Raw genomic sequence first — 19584 nt, 5'->3', positions numbered from 1 at the left:
ATTCACTGGCAGGAGTCATTGGCAGGAGTCAACCCTCCACGTGACATTGATTGCTGGTTGCTCATAGTATGGCAGTCCAGAAGCCAGGCGGAGCCGCTGACACCTGTGCTCCTGTTTTTAGCTGGCATGAACAAGACTGGCTTCCCCTTTGCCTTGCCAGCAGCTGTGCCGCATAGGGCGAGGGGGGGGGGGGGCTTTATCTTTGTGTCGAGACTCCCACCTTTGCAAATTTGCCACACCTAGTGTCAAATTTGACTATGAATGCAGTCAATCCCGATTATTTGGACACCGATAATTTGGGCGTGCTCGATTATTCAGACAGCCCCGTGGCACCACCACTAGCCACATAGACCTAATGTATAAGGACGATTGAAATTTCTGACACCTCACAGGGTGTTGTGCAATAATTTGGGCTCTGACTGCATGACTGTGTGCTAATTTGGCCATCAAATCAAGCAGAAATACAGTGAAACCTCGTTAAACCGTAGTTGGCCAAAGCTCGGAAAAAGTACGTACTAATCGGTCGTACTGTTTAACCGAATTAGCCTGAAATCACCCACTTACCTGTCTAAAACAGAACTCGGAGAGAGTGCGATGAAAGGGGAAAAAAACATGCAGTATTTATTCACTTCGCGTGACAAAAGTGTTATTTTCGTTTGATGCCGCGGCGCCTAGCACGACGACAGTGGCCTCAAACTTACTGAAGCTGCGTGCCAGCTTTTCAGCCAGCCCCTCTTCTCGGCAAACACTCGCATGGCAGACTCTTCGTTGGCGTTACGTATTCTCCGTGCAAGCGCGCAGTAGTGCTGCAGAAGTCCCGGGGGGCCTTTTTCATTGCCAAGTGCCATTTGGAATAGTTACGTTATCGCGCCCTGTTCTCGTCGCGACGATTGCATTCATGAGGCCGACGTAACGAGCAGCTTCTGCCACTGTTGGGCCTGAATCGCCCGTGCTGTCGCTTTCCGGGTCGTCCTCATCACTGTCACTAGTCGACACTTTGGCAACAACAGAGGCAATGATGGCGAAAAGTCGAACCACGTAGCCAACATCTCTTCGCCGTCGCAGCAGTGCTGCCGAGCAACTCCTTCGCATTCCAAATGCCACACACCATAGTCAACAGCAGATCCTTGTCTCGTGCCAGTGCCGACTTCGTGTCACGTTCAATAGCACGCACAATGTCTAATTTTTCTTCTATGCTGAGCACCCGTAGTGAGAATATGACAATGGTCAAGATACAGGCCTACAAGATACAAGATAGCGACGCCTTTTGCCCGATTCTACGTCGCTCTTATCATTAACTGCTCTTAGTCGGTTAATCCTGTCAATGCATGCAGAGCATCGCTCTGACCACTGATGGAGCCCAAAAAGTGTGAAAAGGAATAGCATATAAGGCATTGCTAGAAAATTGCAGCCGCAGAATATCTAGGCCAATGGCAAGTGTATCCACTAACCTTGTAAGAATACCATTTCAACATAAACTGTTTCAAATACTCTTTCTTTCTGCAGGACATTAGAGAATAGCATAGATTACCTGAATGTGTAACTATTTGTAACATGTCACGATCAACGACACGCCACACGTCCCGAACTTGTGCTTTGTTTCCCGAATGCCAACCTTGCCCACTACACAACCACACTCCGAGTTCTCCCGTTCGCCACTCCCTCCCCACACACTCGCACGCTCGCGCCGCTGTCTTCCCCGCACTCACGCCACCTCTTCACCGCTCAGTCAACTACTGTTGATCCCGCGCCTGGCCTCCGAGAACCGTGGCTCCTCATCGCAGGTCTTGGGCTCGCTTGCCCCGGCGCTTGCGCGTCACAACTCTTCCCCTCCCCCCCCCCCCCCCCTCGAATCGTGAAGCCGTGCTGGTAGGAAGAAGCCATGGCTAATGGTAGAGCATCAACTGATCAGTGTGGGCAGTAGTTTGATGACGTCCTGTAGTAGGATCGCTTAAAACAAAGTCATTGTCACCTAATCGTTTGATTACACAATAAGGTCCACTTCGCCGCGGTGCCAATTTTGCCGAAATGCCCTTGGCTGCATCACTCAAGGTATGAGAATCCAGGAGCACAAGGTCACACTCTTTGATGGTTGTTGGCTGCCGATGACGGTCGTAACAGGATTTCTGCACCTTCCAAGCAGCTGCCTGATGTGACCGAGCATACTGTAGGGTCTCTCCAAGGCACCGCTGGAGTTCTGCAGCAAGTACATGGTGTACTGCTTTTGGAAGCTCCGTGTCCTCCTTGTCGCTTGCAGGTTCCCATGGGGTGCGCAACTCGCGGCCGTAACACAATGCTGGAGTATATAGGTCTCGGCAGTAAGCATGCCAAGGCCGATCTCAGGTATATGCCAGTCTCAGTGTTTGTGGTTGGAGCAGTATGCCCGTAGACACTGCTTAATTGTGCCATTGTGACGCTCCACCATTTGGCCAGCCAGCCGGCCGGTAAGGCACCGTGTGACGATCTTTGACGCCCCAGTGTTTCAAGAGGTTGTGCCATAGTGTGCTAACAAAGGGCTTGCCATTGTCGCTGGTGATGGCCACAGGTGTGCCATGGCGGCAGAAGACTTGCACCATGCACTCTAGTATTTTTGCACTTGTTGCTGCTCGTAGAGGGAAAAGCTCTGGGAACTTCGTAAATTTGTCAATAACTACCAGCAAGTATTTGTGGCTCCGAGGTGTAGATGGCAAGGGCCCGATAATGTCAACACTGAGTTCTTACATGGGTGATGTTGCCCACTGACTGCTCATGAAGCCTTCTGGTTTCTTCCGCTGACAGACAGTACAGCATTGCACATACTTTGATATGTCCGCTCGCATGCCCAGCCAGACGAATCGTGCAGCAACACGCCTCAGAGTTTTGAAAAATCTAGCATGGCCTGCAGTGGGATGGTCGTAGGCCACCTTCAGGGCCAGCTGCCACAAATGATTAGGTAGCCACGCTACCTTCTTGTTGCCTCTTTGCTGAACCAGCAGTCCACTTGGCTGCAGTTCTGTTGTTTTGGCCAGATTGCGAAAGAGGTGATGATCAGGGTCCGAGCTTGGGAGCTGAGTCCCTTGGACCACTGCCTTCAGCTTTAAGAGGCGGTCATCACGAGCTTGTTCTTGTATAAGCTGTGTTGTGTCACTCAGTAGCGAAGAGTCAACCTCCGAGGCAACTGCTACTTCATCAAATGTAATTTTGCCTTCGGGTTCTGGAGCAGCATTTGGGAACAGCATCTCATGTAGGTTGTCGCTTGGGTTGTCTTCACACTGGAGAGGGGCTCTATTCAAGGCATCAGCGGGTATGTTTGCCAGCCCTCGTCTGTGCTTGATTCGGCAGTTGAAGCCCTGCAGCCGAAGAAACCAACGCTTGACCCTGGGTGAAGCTTGGTTGGTATTAAACATCCATGCCAGGGAGGAGTGGTCACAGTGTATCTCAAACTCCGTAAATTCAAGATATGCCCTGAACTTGTCCACTGCCCAGACTACTGCCAGGCATTCCCACTCCTGGACAGTATAATGTCTCTCGGCTGCTGTAAGGACTCTGCTAATGAAGCAAACAGGCTGCAGACCAGCAGGGCCAGCCTGCAGTAGTACAGCTGCAATTCCAATGTCACTTGCATCTGTCTCCACCACAAAGGGTCGATTTAGATCTGGGAGGCTTATAACAGCATCCTGAGCTAAGGCCTGCTTGAGTGCAATGAAAGCCTGCTCTTGGCGCTCCTCCCACTGCCATGGCTCGTTCTTCAAAAGGTTGGTCAGTGAATGTGCCGTCAGTGAAAAGTGAGGGATGAAGCTTCTATAGTAGCTGACAAGCCCCAGGAAGACTTGCAACTGCTTAACTGTGCTGGGTCTTGGGTAATCCAGCACCGCACGCACCTTCTCCTCATCTGATCTGCACTGCTCAGGGGAGATGACGTGACCTAAAAACTTGAGTGACTGACCGCAGACCTGTACTTTATCTGGATTAATCGTAAGGCCAGCACCCTCAATGCGTCATAGCACTTCCCTTACATGCTCAACATGGTTCTCCAGTGTCTCTGAGTATACACGAACATCATCTAAAAATGCCATAGCAAAGTGGTGATTGATTCCCTGCAGCACCCGGTCCATTAGGGTTTGAAAAGTTGCTGGACCGCCTGCCACCCTGAAGGGCATCCTCGTAAACTCAAATGTACCTTGATGGCAAATGAAGGCCGTTTTAGCTATGTCAGCCTCGCAAACAGGAATTAGGAAAAACCCTTGGGAGAGATGAAAGCTTAAAAACCACATTGCTCGGCCCAATTGCGCTAGCAGCCAGTCTGTTCGAGGTATTGGGTCGGCAGGTACTCGGGTGCATGCATTTAACGGTCGGTAGTCCACAGCAAGCCGGTAGCCTCCAGACTTCTTTGCAACGAGCACTGGGGCACTAGTCCACAGGCTGGTGCTTCATCTTATAAGGCCCTGTTCTAGGAGGCCATCCACACAGCTCTCGATGATCTTTTGCTTCTTCGCATTCGCTGGAGTAGCTTGCATCTCACGGGCGCACTGTCCCCTGTATCAATGCGGTGCTGAGCCAGGGTGGTACATCTTGCAACTGTAGTAAACAGATGGCTAAAGTCATCAAGAACTTTACTCATGCTTGGATGTAGTACCCTGGTGCCAGCCTGATGCATGTTCTCTATGCCCGGAACTACACGCACTTCTTCAAAGAGGCTGTGCAAGTGGTACGACTCTCCATCTTCTATTGCAAGTGCTGTCACTGGGTCCTTTTCATGCTTAGCAAATGGCACCATGCACTGTGGATCGGTTCCAATAATCCATCCACCCAGCGATACATGTAAAGAGATGCCTGTTGCTGTTAAAAAATCTCTGCCCAGCACAATGTCCCGACACAAGTCTGGCACACACAGGAAGCGTTGATTGCGACTGCTTGTTGCCCACTTTATTTTGCACTTGAGGAAAGTCATTGACTAAGACCAACCTGTTGCCAGGCGGAGTGCTTGTTCCTGTGTCTTGGATTTGGCGCCCGCCTCGACCGCTACCCTTGCCGCCGGCGCTCCAAGCAAGCTCACACTTGAGCCTGTGTCCAGTAGGGCCTGGAACATCGTCCTCCTGATCTGCACTTCCTTGTTGCCGGCCAAGGCCGCTACTTGCCGCGCAGTCTCGTAGGTGCTTGCCGGTGTAGCACCTGCCGTCCCCCATTTCCCATACACTGAGAGCGGATATGTCCGATCCCGTTGCATTGGTAGAAGCAGGGTGGGGCGCCACGCCAACCTGTAGGGCACTCGCGAGCCATGTGACCGACGCCTTCGCAGCGATGGCAGGTGAATCCTCCGTGGTCAAACGGCTGGTACCTTTGCGGCTGTGACGGCGTTGAGAGATGTGGTGTCCTTGTGACGAATGCGGCCAATCCGTGCAATTGGTCACGGTGGTAGGAGGGCTGTATTGCCGCGGGGTGCAACGGCCAGGGGGATGCCGCCGGCGGATACTGGAACGGCGCGGCAGCCGCTGTGATCAACCCTCCGGGTAGTGTTCCCGGCATGCCGGCCACGTTTATAGCCGACTGGAAGGCCAAGTCTCTCGCGACTTGGTCAGTCGTAGGTGGTGGTGGCTTGTACTGCATGCGCCTCCAGAAACGCTCCATGAGGCCGTCAGCGGCCTTCGCCAACTCCGCGAGACTGGTGAACTGCCTTCCCTCCACCAAATCCTGGAGTTGCCGGTGCATCTGCCGTAGCATGCGGTCAACCTTTTCCAACTCGGGCACTTCGCCACCAATCCGGTCGTAGTAGGCCGTGATTGGTATATATGAATTCCTTTAAATTTTCTTGGGGATGTTGCGTTCGGAGCTCTAGCTCTTGTTTCAAGCGGCGCTTCTCGTCAATGGAGGAGAACTCCGCAATAAACGTCGCAGTGAACTCCTCCTACGACCCAAATGAGTTCACGAATCACCACCACAACTTCGCGCTACCTTCCAGCGCAGCGGGCACAATGTGCGTAAACCTCTTGTCAGCTGCGACACCGCTGATCAAACAAAACGTTTCAAGCCGGTCCGAAAATTCTTCAGGGGACTGATGGTCGTTGAACCCCTTATACTTTGGAGGCTTTCCTGGCTGACCTCCTGTGGAGCGTGGAGTGCAGATGCTCGCCGGTTGAACCGCCGCCGTTGTCGTAGAACCCATAGGTACTGCCTCGATCGCCATCAGTCTTTGTCTGACAGCTGCCGCGATTCGCTCGCTTTCTATGGTGGATCCGTTTGTCTGCCCCTGCAGATGCTGCACTAATTGTTCGGGAACGTCCACTGTCTCCATGTCCACGTAGATCCCGGACGAGCCCCCACTTGTCACGATCGACGACACGGCACACTTCCCAAACTTGCGCTTTATTTCCCGAACGCCAACCTTGCACACTACACAACCACACTCCGAGTTCTTCCATTCGCCACTCCCTCCCCGCACACTTGCATGCTCGCACCGCTGTCTTCCCCGCACTCACGCCACCTCTTCACCGCTCAGTCAACTACTGTTGATCCCGCGCCTGGCCTCCGAGAACTGTGGCTCCTCATCGCGGGTCTTGGGCTCGCTTGCCCCAGCCCTTGCGCATCACAAACAATTTGAAAAATTCTTTATCAATACTCAAAAATCACATACGTACCACCTACAGTTAAATTCTTGTGTACTTGTGCACTTGTATAATTCTTGTGTAGCAAATGTGATCATTATGTGCGGTATGTCTGTTCATAATATTTGAACCATGTGACTTTTGCTCCCATCAACTCCAAATAATATCTGTAACTGTGTATTGACTCTCTTTTTGTCTGTAATTATTTTCCCCATATTGTTTTTCCCCTTCCTGTAACAGTCCCCATTGGGATTGGCAGTATGTAATAATAAATAAATGAAAATGTGTGCGCAGCAACACGCATTGACAAACCTTGGCCGTATTTTGAACGATCACCTTCGGAAGATATTTTCATATCTCGTGTGACCACCACGGGCGGCGGCAGCATTTTCGCACAGTGATAAGATAGCGTGCTTGGCACTGTGCCAAAAATGACGTCGCTCTCAGATGCCAATGCTTCTTGCGCCATAGTCGCGCAACATTGAAAGTATCTCCAAAAGTGATGATTCAAGAATATGGCATGCATTTTTGGGCACTTGTGGAATAAGGTGACTTATGTTTGGGCGAATTTGGTATTTTAGGTGAACGTTTTTGCGGCTTCCGTTGAGTATAAATTATCGATTGGTGACTGTACATCGGTGTAGAAGCGGTCTGGAAATATCAAACAAAATTAAGTTGTCTTCGAATATGATTGTGTTCAAGTTTTGTATACAAACGTACATACTATAACTGCCATATCAGAAATGTTAAAAATTTTTTTTTATTTGGTGTTTGTTGACTGTACTAGTTTCCAAAAATTGTGTCTGCCAAAGTGCATAAGCCACCTGTGCAAACAGCATATACTGCATAGCCAGTTGTGATGTGTTGTGGTGTGGCTTCCTCTGCTTTTTCCTTTTCTTTATCTCCTTCCTTTTCTCGTCCCCTTCAAGAGGGTAGGCGCGGTATCCCTTTCAGGAGGCAATTGCTAGCCCGCTTCTCTTTATATCTTTGTGGTGCTTATGTACGTTTATGTAATTAATAATAATAATAATGATAATAATAATTTGAAGGCACATCTTGCTTACCAAGTGTTATTATGTGTACAGTTAAACCCCTCAATAATGAAAGCCCTCAAGAACGAAATTCTTGCAGCAACAAATATATCTGGCAGCCCCAGTGAACGTCCATAGAGTTCAATGCATTTGCTCCCTCTCAACAGCGAAGAGTTTTTAAAAAGCAGTCCTGCATTAACGAAAGTTTGAGGTAGTGATCTCCAACATTTTTTCGGCACATGACCCTGTGGGGAACCCATAAGAACGAAAATTGCAACAGCGCGCTCATCCGACAAGTCAGGTGCATATGTTTCCTTCAGCAAGCACCGGCGCGACCATTCCTGTTTACATTTGGTGAGATATTGAGGAGGATAGCAATGATATCCCCCCTCCCCACCACTGAAAATGGCACTTTGCTAGCCATCTGTTGGCAACTACATAGGCTCATGACTTTCCTGTGATGACACCGGCGGCCGCTGTCACTGCCCCATAGACATGCATAGACTGCCTCACTGCCTGCTGCCATGAAATCTCGCTGTCCACCACATGCATGCCGAGATTGCTCGCGCCTTGCTTACATCCTGTTTTATTTGGCCTGTCGGAAAGATAGCACCTCCTGTTAAAAAGCACAAGTTTTTGATGCTTCTGCAGAAGTCTACGATCATCACCGAACTGTGAAAAACAGAAAGAAGTCGGATATTGCAGAGGAGTTCAGTATCCCGTGTAGCTCACTTTCTATGATTCTGAAATCCAAAAACAGAGCATCATGGCAGCAATTCAGAATGGTTTCTTGTTCACAGCACAGGATAGTGGTAATGCTGGTCTACAAAGACGTTGACAAAGCTGTATTTCAGCGGTTCCTCGACAAGAGAGCAAACAAGCTGTCTTTGTCTGGAAGCCTTTTGCAGCAGAAGGCTATTGACCTTGCATGCATTCTGGGGCAAGGTGAAGCAGAACAAAATAAGGTACTTTTTTCAATAAATTTTGGTTATAGAAAGTAATGGGTGTGCTTATTTGTCCATTTTCGTGACAGCAAAATTCTCGTGACAACAAAAAAATTTTCTTCCTCGGCGGTTTCGTCGACTTACCATGTTGTGCAATGAAAAAAATCAAATGTTCATACAGAAGCACTTGCCCCTAGTGCATCAGATTGCAACTTGCTATGTATTTAAAAGTACAATCACATGAAACTTTTTGTTCAGGGATGTTTAAACAAAAGTATTACATGGTCTTTTCTCAAATTTAGTTTTTTATCAGGACAATTTCTTACCTTCAAGCTTTTAACCTCTTCAAAGAATAGATATACACTATTATTTACAGTGCCTACTTTTTTTTTCTCTAGTCTTTTGTACATTAGGTAGCTGCATGTTTTTGAATGAATAGAACACAGACATGTAGAAATTGCTTTGCGCTACTTTCTTTTTGGTTTAGTCAACATGACAAAATGTTTCTTTAGTTATGCATTTCGTTTTTTTTTTTTTTTCCAGCAGGACATTGTTGGTGTACATGGCTGTAGCCGTGACACGGCTGGAGGAGCAATGTTCGATGTTTCCCGAGCAGGGCCCAGTCGAAGCAGCTCCGCACGATTATTCAGTCCACCCAGTCTCTACAGCCGCAGGGAATATTCCCGCATGGATAACCGAGACTTTGGTACACGTGAGGAACTTTTTTCATTGATGTACCACATTTAACTCATTCATTGACAATTTAAAACTGAATTTCCTGCTGATATGCACATTTGGTAGGTGAAACTTGGTAGGTTATGAAAAAGTTCCTACAATGTTTTTTCAAGGTTTACTGAGACTTCAGTTTCAAGAACGGAAATGAAAAGCATTACAGGTATAAAACAAAGTCATTTTTTTAAAGTATTCTTTGTGCATGCTTTGACAATATCACCATCTTTTTAACACCTCTAGAACTCCTGCAGCTTAGAGTGAACCTTGGCACTGTCGTGGCCAGTAGAAGTTTTCGCAGCCAGGATAATGCAGCCATGCCATTCATTTGTGTCTGCCTCTTACAATTCAGCGCATACAGTTGAACCCACCTATAACGACACCAGTTTTAACAATATATTGAATATAACAATGAGCAACTGATGCACTGTCAACTTTTGTATGTGCTCTATGGCAAAATTAACCGTTTACTACAATGCTCCCATGCCGCGTTGTCCGTTCTAACAATTTAATCCTAGAAAAAAAAATTCAAAAAGTGCCAGCCACTTTGTCACACTTGCCTTTGAGCCGTGCACCCCACAAGGCATGCATCACGTGGCATCACATGCATCACATGGAAACTTGTGACCTTACATTGCCGATGCCGGAAGGATGGAAGGGAGACTGGAGAGCAGCAACAAGGGCGTGTGATGCAGGGTGTACGGCACAAAGGCGCAGACACCACGTAGCCAGATTTAATTCTTATAGCCAATAATTCAGCATGGGAACACTGTATTACGCAGTTTATTTAACCACAGAACCTGCACAATAGTTGAAGGAGCAGCAGCTGCTCATTGTTACATCCGATAATGCTACAAGTAGGTTTGACTCGTACCGTATTTACTCGCGTAATTTACACCCCCCTAAATTATCACCTTGGGTTTTTAAAAAGCTTTTACTCACATATTTTGCACTTCCTGTCCTGCCCCGCAACAGCTCGACAGTGCGCGTGTACAAGCAACGAACAGTGTTGGCATGATACAACAACCCGCGCGAAACCAGAAACCTAATGACAGACACGCGAGGAAGTCTTGTGTGCTCGTGCATAAACAAAGCTTGGCACTGCGTGTGGGAACACGCATATTAGATACGATCTGCACGCCTTCTGGTGGGTAATCAGTTTGACCGTCGCACATGCTCTCATGTGCGAAGGTATTCTCGAGTGATTACCTTTGGAGATAGTTCTGCTTTTGCGGGACTGGTCACTGGACATGCTGGATGCATTGAAGCCTGTGGCCAACAGCGCTCTTGGCACTCTACGAAATTAGCGAGCTTGGCACAGTGCCCAAGACCAAGTGCATGAGGCCAAGTGCATGAACACATTCAGTGATGGGGACAGGTGCTGCTCAGAGAAAACGGTGAAAGAGAGAAAGCGCAATTAGACGGCAACGGTGCAATTAGACGGCAGGGTGAAGGCAGGAACAGGCCGAGTGACATAAAGAGGGTGAAGGAAAACGAACGATGACAGGCAAGTGAATGCGAGGGAAAGAAAAAGGAGACAAGGAAGGAACCCGGAAATCAGTCTGAGCTTTCCACATGCGAAGGGATGCTTATTTGACGGAGGTGCCGGCGCCTTGAAGGAGTTGCTGGAATATGGCGCCACTTCTCATGCATCCGGGTTCACAGTTTCACGTGGGTGGGGAGTTCACCGGGACTGCACTAATCCATCATAAAACTCTGGACATCACAATATTAGGGGACATATAAGTAGGGTTCTGCTGTATGCATTATTTAGGACATTTTTGCAAAATTTTCATGTAACTTGTGCACCACCCTTTTGAAGCCCGAAAATAAGAAAATAAAAGTGTATTGATTACTTCAGTAAATACGGTACTTTCTTAAGTTAAAATGCTTGAATGCTTGTCTCCTCGGCTTTCTTTCGTGCATCTCGGTTATAACATATATCGGTTATAACAATGGGATTTTCTGGGCACTTGAATACTGTGATAAGTGGGTTCGGCTGTATTTTTTAATGCTTGCCAGAGGTTTCTGTAAGGACTGATTGAGCTTCATACATGAAAGCTGCATTTCCAAACCTCAAATGAATGTTTTCTACCCTTGAGCATGTTTATTTAAGCATGCACTGCTCACACTCTGCATTGCATCTCACAGCAGATTCGCAATGTGCACTCTGCAGTAAACATGCTTGTGTCTGGCATGAAAATGGTTTTGTCAAAGTCTGTGGAGCAGAACTTGTATTTCATCTCAGTTAAGAACTTTCCCTCAGCCTCCTGAACTTGTGGGCACAAGATGAAGCATGCTTATGGGCAAAGCTAGGTACAGTTGGCTACAAAAGTTTTTTGAACAGGAAATTCGCAGGACAGCTGAATTCCTGTGCAGCTGGAGCACATGACCATGAATTAAAAGTTTCAATCTGTACTAGTAGTTTTTTGTGATCTATGCAACGATTCTTTATATTAGAAGCACCATGCCTTAACAGGGATGAAATTCACATTTGTTATAAGACCAGTGTCCCATAAATTTTGTGACCAACTGTACTTCAAGGAAAACTTTGATAAAGTGGCATACTTCGTGAAGAAATTGAAGCTGACTACTCTGGCAAAAGTGCAGCAGGAAGGTCTAACCAACGACATTCTTGCCAGGGAGCTGTTAGGTATGGAGAAGTACGAGTTCACTCTAAGTACGATTGCAAAGTTTCAAACAGCAGGCAGTGCTTGATGTAACATAAAAATCCGTGTGTAATACGAGGTTTTTTTGCTATTATTAGCGTCCCAAATTTTCGCCCCGTACTATATGCGGATCCGAATGATAATTTAAGTCAGAAATTTGGGCTAGAAGTTTTGGTTTCATTATTGCTGCATGGCTATGGCTTGACTTCATTATTGCTGCGTGGCTACAGCTTGGCTTCCTTATTGCTGCGTGGCTACAGCTTGATTTCATTATTGCTGCCTGACTACAGCATTGTTTCTTTATTGTTGAGTGTGGCAGCACACGTGCAAACCACGCTTCGCGAAGTGCATCTTTTTATTCCGCATTGAAGGACCAAGATGTCCGGACCATGAAAACAGTACTCTGCTGCTTTCAAGAGAAAGGTTATTTTAACCGCACAGGACATCGGCAACATTGCAGCCGGGAGGCAGTTTGGCGTCAATGAAGGAAGCATTCGTGGATGGCGTCGACAGAAGGAAGCCCTTTTCGCGTGCAGTGGAACACGAAGAAGCTTTCGCTGCCCAAAGAGTGGGACATTCCCGGAAGTAAAACTTGCCCTGACGGAGTTCGTACACCAACAGCGAGCCGCGCATCTAGCTGTGAGCGTGGAGCTTATTCAGGCAAAAGCTAAGTAGCTTGCAAGAGAAAAAGGGCTACCGAGCTCCACCTTCAAAGCGAGCAAGCACTGGATTTATCGCTACATGTGCCGTGCTAGTTTTTCCTTATGCCGCTGAACTTTGATTTTGCAAAAGCTGCCAGAATCGTTCGAAGAACTGCTTGTGGCTTTCCAGCGCCACATTATTTTGCTGCGTAAGTCCAAGAACTTCCAGCTAGGGCAAATCAGCAATGCTGACCAAATGCCGGTTTATCTGGACATGCCATCGCCCCTCACCATGCACGAAAAGGGCTCTAAACAAGTTTATGTCCGGTCCACTGGCAACGAGAAAACACGAGTTGCCGCCATGTTGTCGTGCACGGCAGACGGACGCAAGCTCCCGCCCTATGTCATCTTCAAGCGCAAGACAGTGCCTAAAGGTGAGGAGCTGCCAAAAAATGTGGTCGTGAGATCTTATGAGAAAGGCTGGATGAACAAGAATCTTGTGCTCGACTGGATAAAGTCCGTCTGGTGCAGACGGCGTGGCGAACTGTTGTCGTTCCCGTCCATCCTCGTGCTGGATGCATTTGGTTGCCATTTGGCTGACTCGGTGAAGAGGCTGTTGCGTGAATTCGGCACTGAACTCGTCGTTATCCCGGGTGGGATGACGTCTCAGCTGCATCCTTTAGATGTTTGCATGAACAAGCCGTTCAAGGACGCAGTCAAGCGGTGTTATGCAGATTGGATGCGCTCAGGTGAGCCTGCAGTGATGCCGACCGGGCGGCTGAAGCGGGCTTCGCCAGCTACGCTATGCAAGTGGATTGTGGACGTATGGGCCAGCATACCGGAGGACCTTGTGCATCGCGCATTCAAGAAGTGTGGCATTTTGAACGCGCTCGATGGCACAGAGGATGAGTACCTCTGGGAAGATATGTCCGACAAGGAACTATCCGAAGAGAGCGCAGCTGAAGACAGTGATTGAAGTGCGGAGTACAATTTAAATAAATGTTTTCCTCGAGTTTTCCTAGCTCATATTATACGAGGATAAAACTTTTTTTTTTCCATTTCGCATCCCAAATCTTTCACCTCGTACTATAAGTGGGTTCGTATTATATGCGCATTTTTACGGTATAGCCACAGCTTGAAAGCTTGGATTCTGTCACAGAAGTTGGAGTCTCCTGCTAAAGACAACTTTCACAACTAACTTCAGAGAAACCCTGACATTGAATGATTGCACTTGCCCAAAACAGCTAGTGGCTCTTACCACTTTACTGTATAATGAGTAATCTGTTATTGCCTAACAAGTATTCATGTTGTTCAGTGCACTAGTACACTTGTTCTCCTTTTGCTGCAATCTGTTAACACTTAAGTGGCTCAAGCCTAGCAAGCAGACACTTGAGATGTTGTTGACCATTTCCTTCAGTTCGAGCGAATAAAGCATTTGTTTTTGTTGTAAGAGCGTGCCAAACTATTCAATGCCCATAAAGGAGCTTTGAACATATCCAGAGCTTTGCACATTATCCTGGAAGGTGTTTTAATTGTTTTACATTTTCCGCCTTGCTTTTGTGCCAATTTCACCTATTTTCTGTCCCTGAAATCTCAACTCTATTAATTGCGCATAGTTCTGTGATCAAAGAAAAAAACATTTATTTGTGGCAATGCTTTGTCCACATCGAAGTGAAAAGTGATTCTGCGTGATGGAAATATGGCTGCTGATGTCAAGAGCTGTTGAAGTCTGTTAAAGTGGCAATGTTGATTCAACATTGACCCTACTTCCTGTTTTGGATTTAATGTGAATCTAAGTGAAGAGCATGGCTGCACTTAACTAGATCACTGCAAATGCTAGATCACTGCTTGACATTCGCTCTACACTTTGACAGATGTTGCTCATCAATGAAATGCCTCCAAGGCAATTCCTGTGCACCAACTTGAACTCTCTTAACCCTTTCGCTGTCGGACGTTTCTGGCCGTGACGCACCCCCAGTGTCGGCTTGGTTTCAGGGAACGAGCATAACAGGGAATGAACATAGCAATTTATTTTTGATTATGGTTGGCATACAAATAACATAGTCAATGCAATATGCACATTTCAGTGTTCTGCAGCTGTTGTTAGTAAACATCATCATCATCATCAGCCTGACTATAAAATCCGTTCAACATCCGAATCTGACGATGCGGAACCCTCTTCCTCTCATGCGACTTTGTCCGAGTCCGAATCCGAGCTCGGCTCGTATTCTGAATCGGAATTCAGCCACCGCTCCCATGAGCAGACGAACGTCCCGCGCGCCCAGCCATCCGAAAGTAACCGCGCGCAGGGAGGATGCGCTTTCAGTCGCCCGCGCAACGGAGAGAAATGGGACGTTGCATGATCAAGAAGACAGAGGGAGAGGGAAAAAGGCTAAACAAAGTTCGAAGGGCTTTACGTTTACTGCTGCAAGTCGGAAGCGAGGGTGCGGCGAGAGAGCGAAAGCAGCAATCGAGTCACCCTTTTTGGAGAGGCAACGGCACGTGCGCCTGAACTTGACGCGCCGTAGCAGGCACACCAACAGAAGAAAAATAAAAACCTTCAAACCAGCGGAGATTACAGAACAACCCTTGAACCCATAACCACACGCGCGCGACGCATGATCCAGCGAACGCGGAGCCACCGCGCCACTCAGCAAAGAGAAAGTGGGGAGTGGCAGTCACACCGTACTCTTCAATACATGGGTTAACACAGGTCGGAGCGAATATACGAACTTGTAGAAAGAGTCAACAGATGGCGTGGCCAATCCAGGAGCGCCTGTTTTTGCGCTCAGGCGCGAAATTTTGAACGCACGATAGAGAACGTACCGGTACGTCAGTGACAGCGAAAGGGTTAAGGTCTGTGAGTATTCAAACAGACCATAGCTTGAGATGCACTCCATTCTAGAAAACATACCTAGGAATTTTGAACATTGCCCCTGGGGCCATCAGTCAAATTTCACCATAAGACACCAGCGTAACTCAATGGGCAGCATTTTTAAAACAATATCTCAAAAGGCCGCTTGAATTTCAACAAATTAAATTTATTTAGCAACATCGTGGGGGTACACCCTTTTAATGACGTGCATATTTACGTCACTTATTTACTACTTTTCCACAGCATTAAACAAGTATTAAGCCTGATAAAAACACTGCTACGTATAGTGTAGTAAAGAGTTTACAACTAAGTGCCGTAAATACACGTTAGTAAAAGTGCATACCCACTCGACGTTGCTAACTGAAAGTTGTTGAAATTCGGGCAGCCTTCTGATATATAATTTTTTGAGAATTCTAGCCCATTGAGTTATGCTGGTGCACTGCGATGATGTTTGACAGATAGCAGAAGGGGAAATGTCCAAAATTCCTGGGCAGTAAAGAGCTGGGCAGCACAAAACACTTTCTCATTGACAAAATAGCAAAAGCGGTGTAGCAATAAATCATGCACTATCAGTTTTATTGAATTGCTGTTAAATTTGTTAAAATTTTTTCAGCCTCCTTTGGGATGGGAACTGCCCGTAGTGGTTCCATGGTGCCACGGGCAATACCAACGTGGAGTGAAAGTCGGGTCGCAAGTGCAGTTCCAAAAGTTATGCTAATGTCATCAAATGTGGTTCCACTGACAGCAGGACCTTCTGAATCACAATCTTTTGGAAGGTTAGTTGTGTGCTTCTGCTTCCTTTTGTCATTTATGGTGATGGACCATTTCTGTTCCTTTCAGTGTGGCTTTAAATATATATTGCCTTTAAGTTAACAACGTTGCATGGCTACAGCTTAAATACTTTTGAACACAGTTTCTGGTCACAGTGAACAATCGTTGAACTGTGATGGCTGAAAATGTTCGCTTCAGACACACATTTGTGACCCACCGCAGTTGCCTACAGCGTGGACACTTCTTTCATCTGCTTCATTGCATGCCTGCCTTACAGCACCGCCTTTCCCTATGTGCCTCTGCACATCACATGTGTCCCCTCTGAACCCCACTGCACACTACCTCATCGCATATGCATGCTGCTCCCTCATTCAAGAGATGACAGGAGCACTCTCCACTCATTGGGCCTAGTGGGTAGAATTAGGCCAAAGAGATTTACTTCAAGTCCCTGTCCTATGGATTTTGCATCATTGTACATTAGCCAAGCTTTAAAAGAAAAATAAACTAAGGAAGAAAAAGAAGAAAAAAAATGGTGTAATATATGGTTATGAAGCCTATATGGTGTACAGTCATCTGTCCTCTCCCACCACCAACATAATTTTTGTGTGCTAATTACTTGAGCAATTAGAAAAAAATAATTAAACAAACAACACCTTGGCTAGTGTTGGCTGGGATTCCTTATACAGTGAGTGTGTACGGTATATAGTGGCATGCATGCAATGAGTTTATCTTTGCAAACCTAGCATTTGTGACATGTTTAAAATAGCATTGATTTCATAGATCGGTATCTTTCTGCTTTTTGTGTTAAGCATTATAACTGTGGATCTCTAAATACAGTTAAACCTCAATATAACAAAGTAGGTAAAATCGGCAATTATATCGGCTTCGTTGTATTGAAATGTTGTTGTATTGAAATTCGTCCTTTTATGCTAATAAGTACAGTTGAAACTCGATTTAACGAAGTGATGACCACACTCAGATTATTTCATTAAATCGGGAAGGTCGTAAAATTGAGAAAGGAATTTGTCGGCCCTTCGAAGTCAGAAATTGTAACGTAGCGACACGCAAAGGCTATTGCGGCATTGTATTTGCCGCTAATTCAGCCATCTGTCGCATAAACCATTAAATAAGGAAAGCAACCACCACTGCCCCTACCGAGGCGGTGTTGAGTTGCCTGTTCCATGCATGGACGTGGCGTGCAGCCTCGTCAAAATAAAGCTAGGGTTGTGACCATGGCGCCTAGATGTTTTAATGCGATAGCTTTAGATTGCACACTCTAAGAAAAACCTGTGTCAAAATGAGAAAGAAATCAACGGTTTTTTTACTCATTTATTTCCCGAATAACTTAGTTAAACCGAGTTTGGCCAAGTTTGTCTCGTTAAATCGGGTTGTTGATAACACTGAACCCTATGGGTACCTGCTGGGGAATGTAAATTTATTCGTTAATTTGTGAACTTCGTAAAATTGGGATTTGTTAGATCGAGCTTTAACTGTACAGTTGCCGATCGATTTTTCTTGCACAGAAAGAGGCTGCAGAATTTTCCGAATTATCAGGCAATCGAAAAAAGCAAATTTCAATGAGAAAGCTATTCATTTTGATGAATTTGGGAATTGGCAACAAATTATAATGTTTCATGCCACATCGACAATATCTTATTGGCAGTACGAATTAGGCAAAGCCAGCCATGCTTTCACGTGCACTCCGTCCCCGCGGCTGATAGCGTTACCCGCACTGCGATGACGCTATCATGAAAGTGCCGCGCGGCAGCGAGGAGCGAATGCTTAGTCTACCTCTCGCTCCAATGGGTAGCTGAAACTCTAGATTTACGCAACCTCCAATACTAAACGCGTGGTAAGACAGCTTACACGATGACACGCCGTCTCGATGACATGCCCATTCTTTGCACATGCGGCAAATTACGTTTAAAGCAGGGTGTGCGGATGCGGATGCGCTCCACCGCGCTTACAGCCGTGTGCAGCCACGGCCGAGATGCATGCCAGAAATCGCGAGGTGCACCAACTTATTGCCCCCCCCCTTGCCCATCGCGTGCGCTTGATCGCGCTACAGCGAGCTCGCTTGCTCCACTTCCCCTCTTTCCCTTTGCTCATGCGGAAAGCAGCACTCGAGAAGCCACTATCTTTCTTGTCTAAACCTCGCATGCTTTCACTCACAAAGTGCACTGGCTACAGTAGGATCTTATCGCACTTGGACTTTATACGGAACATGATGCCACTCCACTTCATTGATCGCTGTTGTCTGAGGTGCGTTTGCGAGCAGCTGTTTGTAATTCAACCATTTGAAATTCTGCATCCAGATTTCTTGTCTCGGCTTTCCTTTGCAGCGGAAGCAAAATTTCCTTATATTGAAATCGCATACAAACACACTTCGTTAAATTAAAGTTCTAAATACATTTTGTTCTGTGGAGAAGAAGTTATAAAAAGGTAAATACGTCGGTATATCAAGAATTTCGTTATATTGAAGTTGGTTATATTGAGGTTTAACTGTATTTCCAAAATATTCATTTACACTTCATCTGCTTTTTGGCTACGCATTGCTCCATGATTACTGGTAGCTTTAGTGAATTGAATGCCATTTCTTAATCTATAAAGGCCACATATAGATGTTGGTTATATTTTGCAGACTTCTCAATCACCTGATAAATGACGTGCTTGTGATCCATTGTTGAATATCTCTTTCGAAAGCCTGTCTGATCTCTGGGTTGATTGAAATCAAGTGTTGCCCTGATAATATTGAAAATTACTTTACTGGACATTTTGTAAAATGTTGAAAGCAAGTTCATGGGTCAGTAAATATTCATTTCTTTAACATCTCCATTCTTAAGGATTAATCGTATGCGGGAAATTCTCCCCAGTCTCTGGAACATTTGAGGCATTGCAAATAAAAGGTCGCAAGCATTTTGAGTACGTTATCCCCGCCATCTTTGATCAGATCAACTTCAATGTTTGATTATTTCCTGCCACTGTTTACCTGGACATATCTTGCAGAGCCTTTCTAACCTTATTCCTAGTTACACATGGAACTTTATTTCCTTCTTTGCAGCTACATCTAAGTGGGATTACTTGGGTCTGGGTACTTTGCTGTGCTGTACAATTCAGAATAGAATTCTTCTGCCATCTGTATTATATAATTGTAATTGCTAATGATTTGTTGTTAAGTGTTAATTAATTGTTAAGGATCTGTTGAATTGGTAATTGTTATCGTTGATTTACGCGTGCTGCTTTAATTTTGACACCACAAATTGAGGCAGTACACGCAACAAAATGTGATCGTATGATGAGCCACTATGGCTTAAGCGGTCAGCCAATACATTACACTTTAAAG

At 46.3% G+C, this 19584-nt stretch overlaps 1 protein-coding gene across 8 annotated transcripts in view; it reads left to right on the top strand.

The window, feature by feature from the left end:
• vir (VIR_N domain-containing protein) overlaps positions 1-19584 on the top strand; it is a 353139-nt gene that overhangs the window by 306916 nt on the left and 26639 nt on the right. For 5 of the 8 annotated variants that reach the window (XM_055062055.2, XM_055062056.2, XM_055062054.2 and 2 more), the window contains 2 exons: positions 9100-9268; positions 16084-16246. In XM_055062055.2, coding sequence (XP_054918030.1) covers positions 9100-9268; positions 16084-16246 — 332 coding nt within the window. Of the gene's footprint in view, positions 1-9099; positions 9269-9404; positions 9452-16083; positions 16247-19584 lie in introns of those variants that run through there. The other 3 variants (XM_055062057.2, XM_055062050.2, XM_055062051.2) reach the window with 3 other exon arrangements.

This window comes from Dermacentor andersoni, chromosome 1, assembly GCF_023375885.2.
Source record: "Dermacentor andersoni chromosome 1, qqDerAnde1_hic_scaffold, whole genome shotgun sequence".
NCBI classification, from domain to species: Eukaryota; Metazoa; Arthropoda; class Arachnida; order Ixodida; family Ixodidae; genus Dermacentor; species Dermacentor andersoni.
The sequence above is the reverse complement of the archived record's forward strand: the minus strand, read 5'-3'. Positions and strand labels throughout refer to the sequence as shown.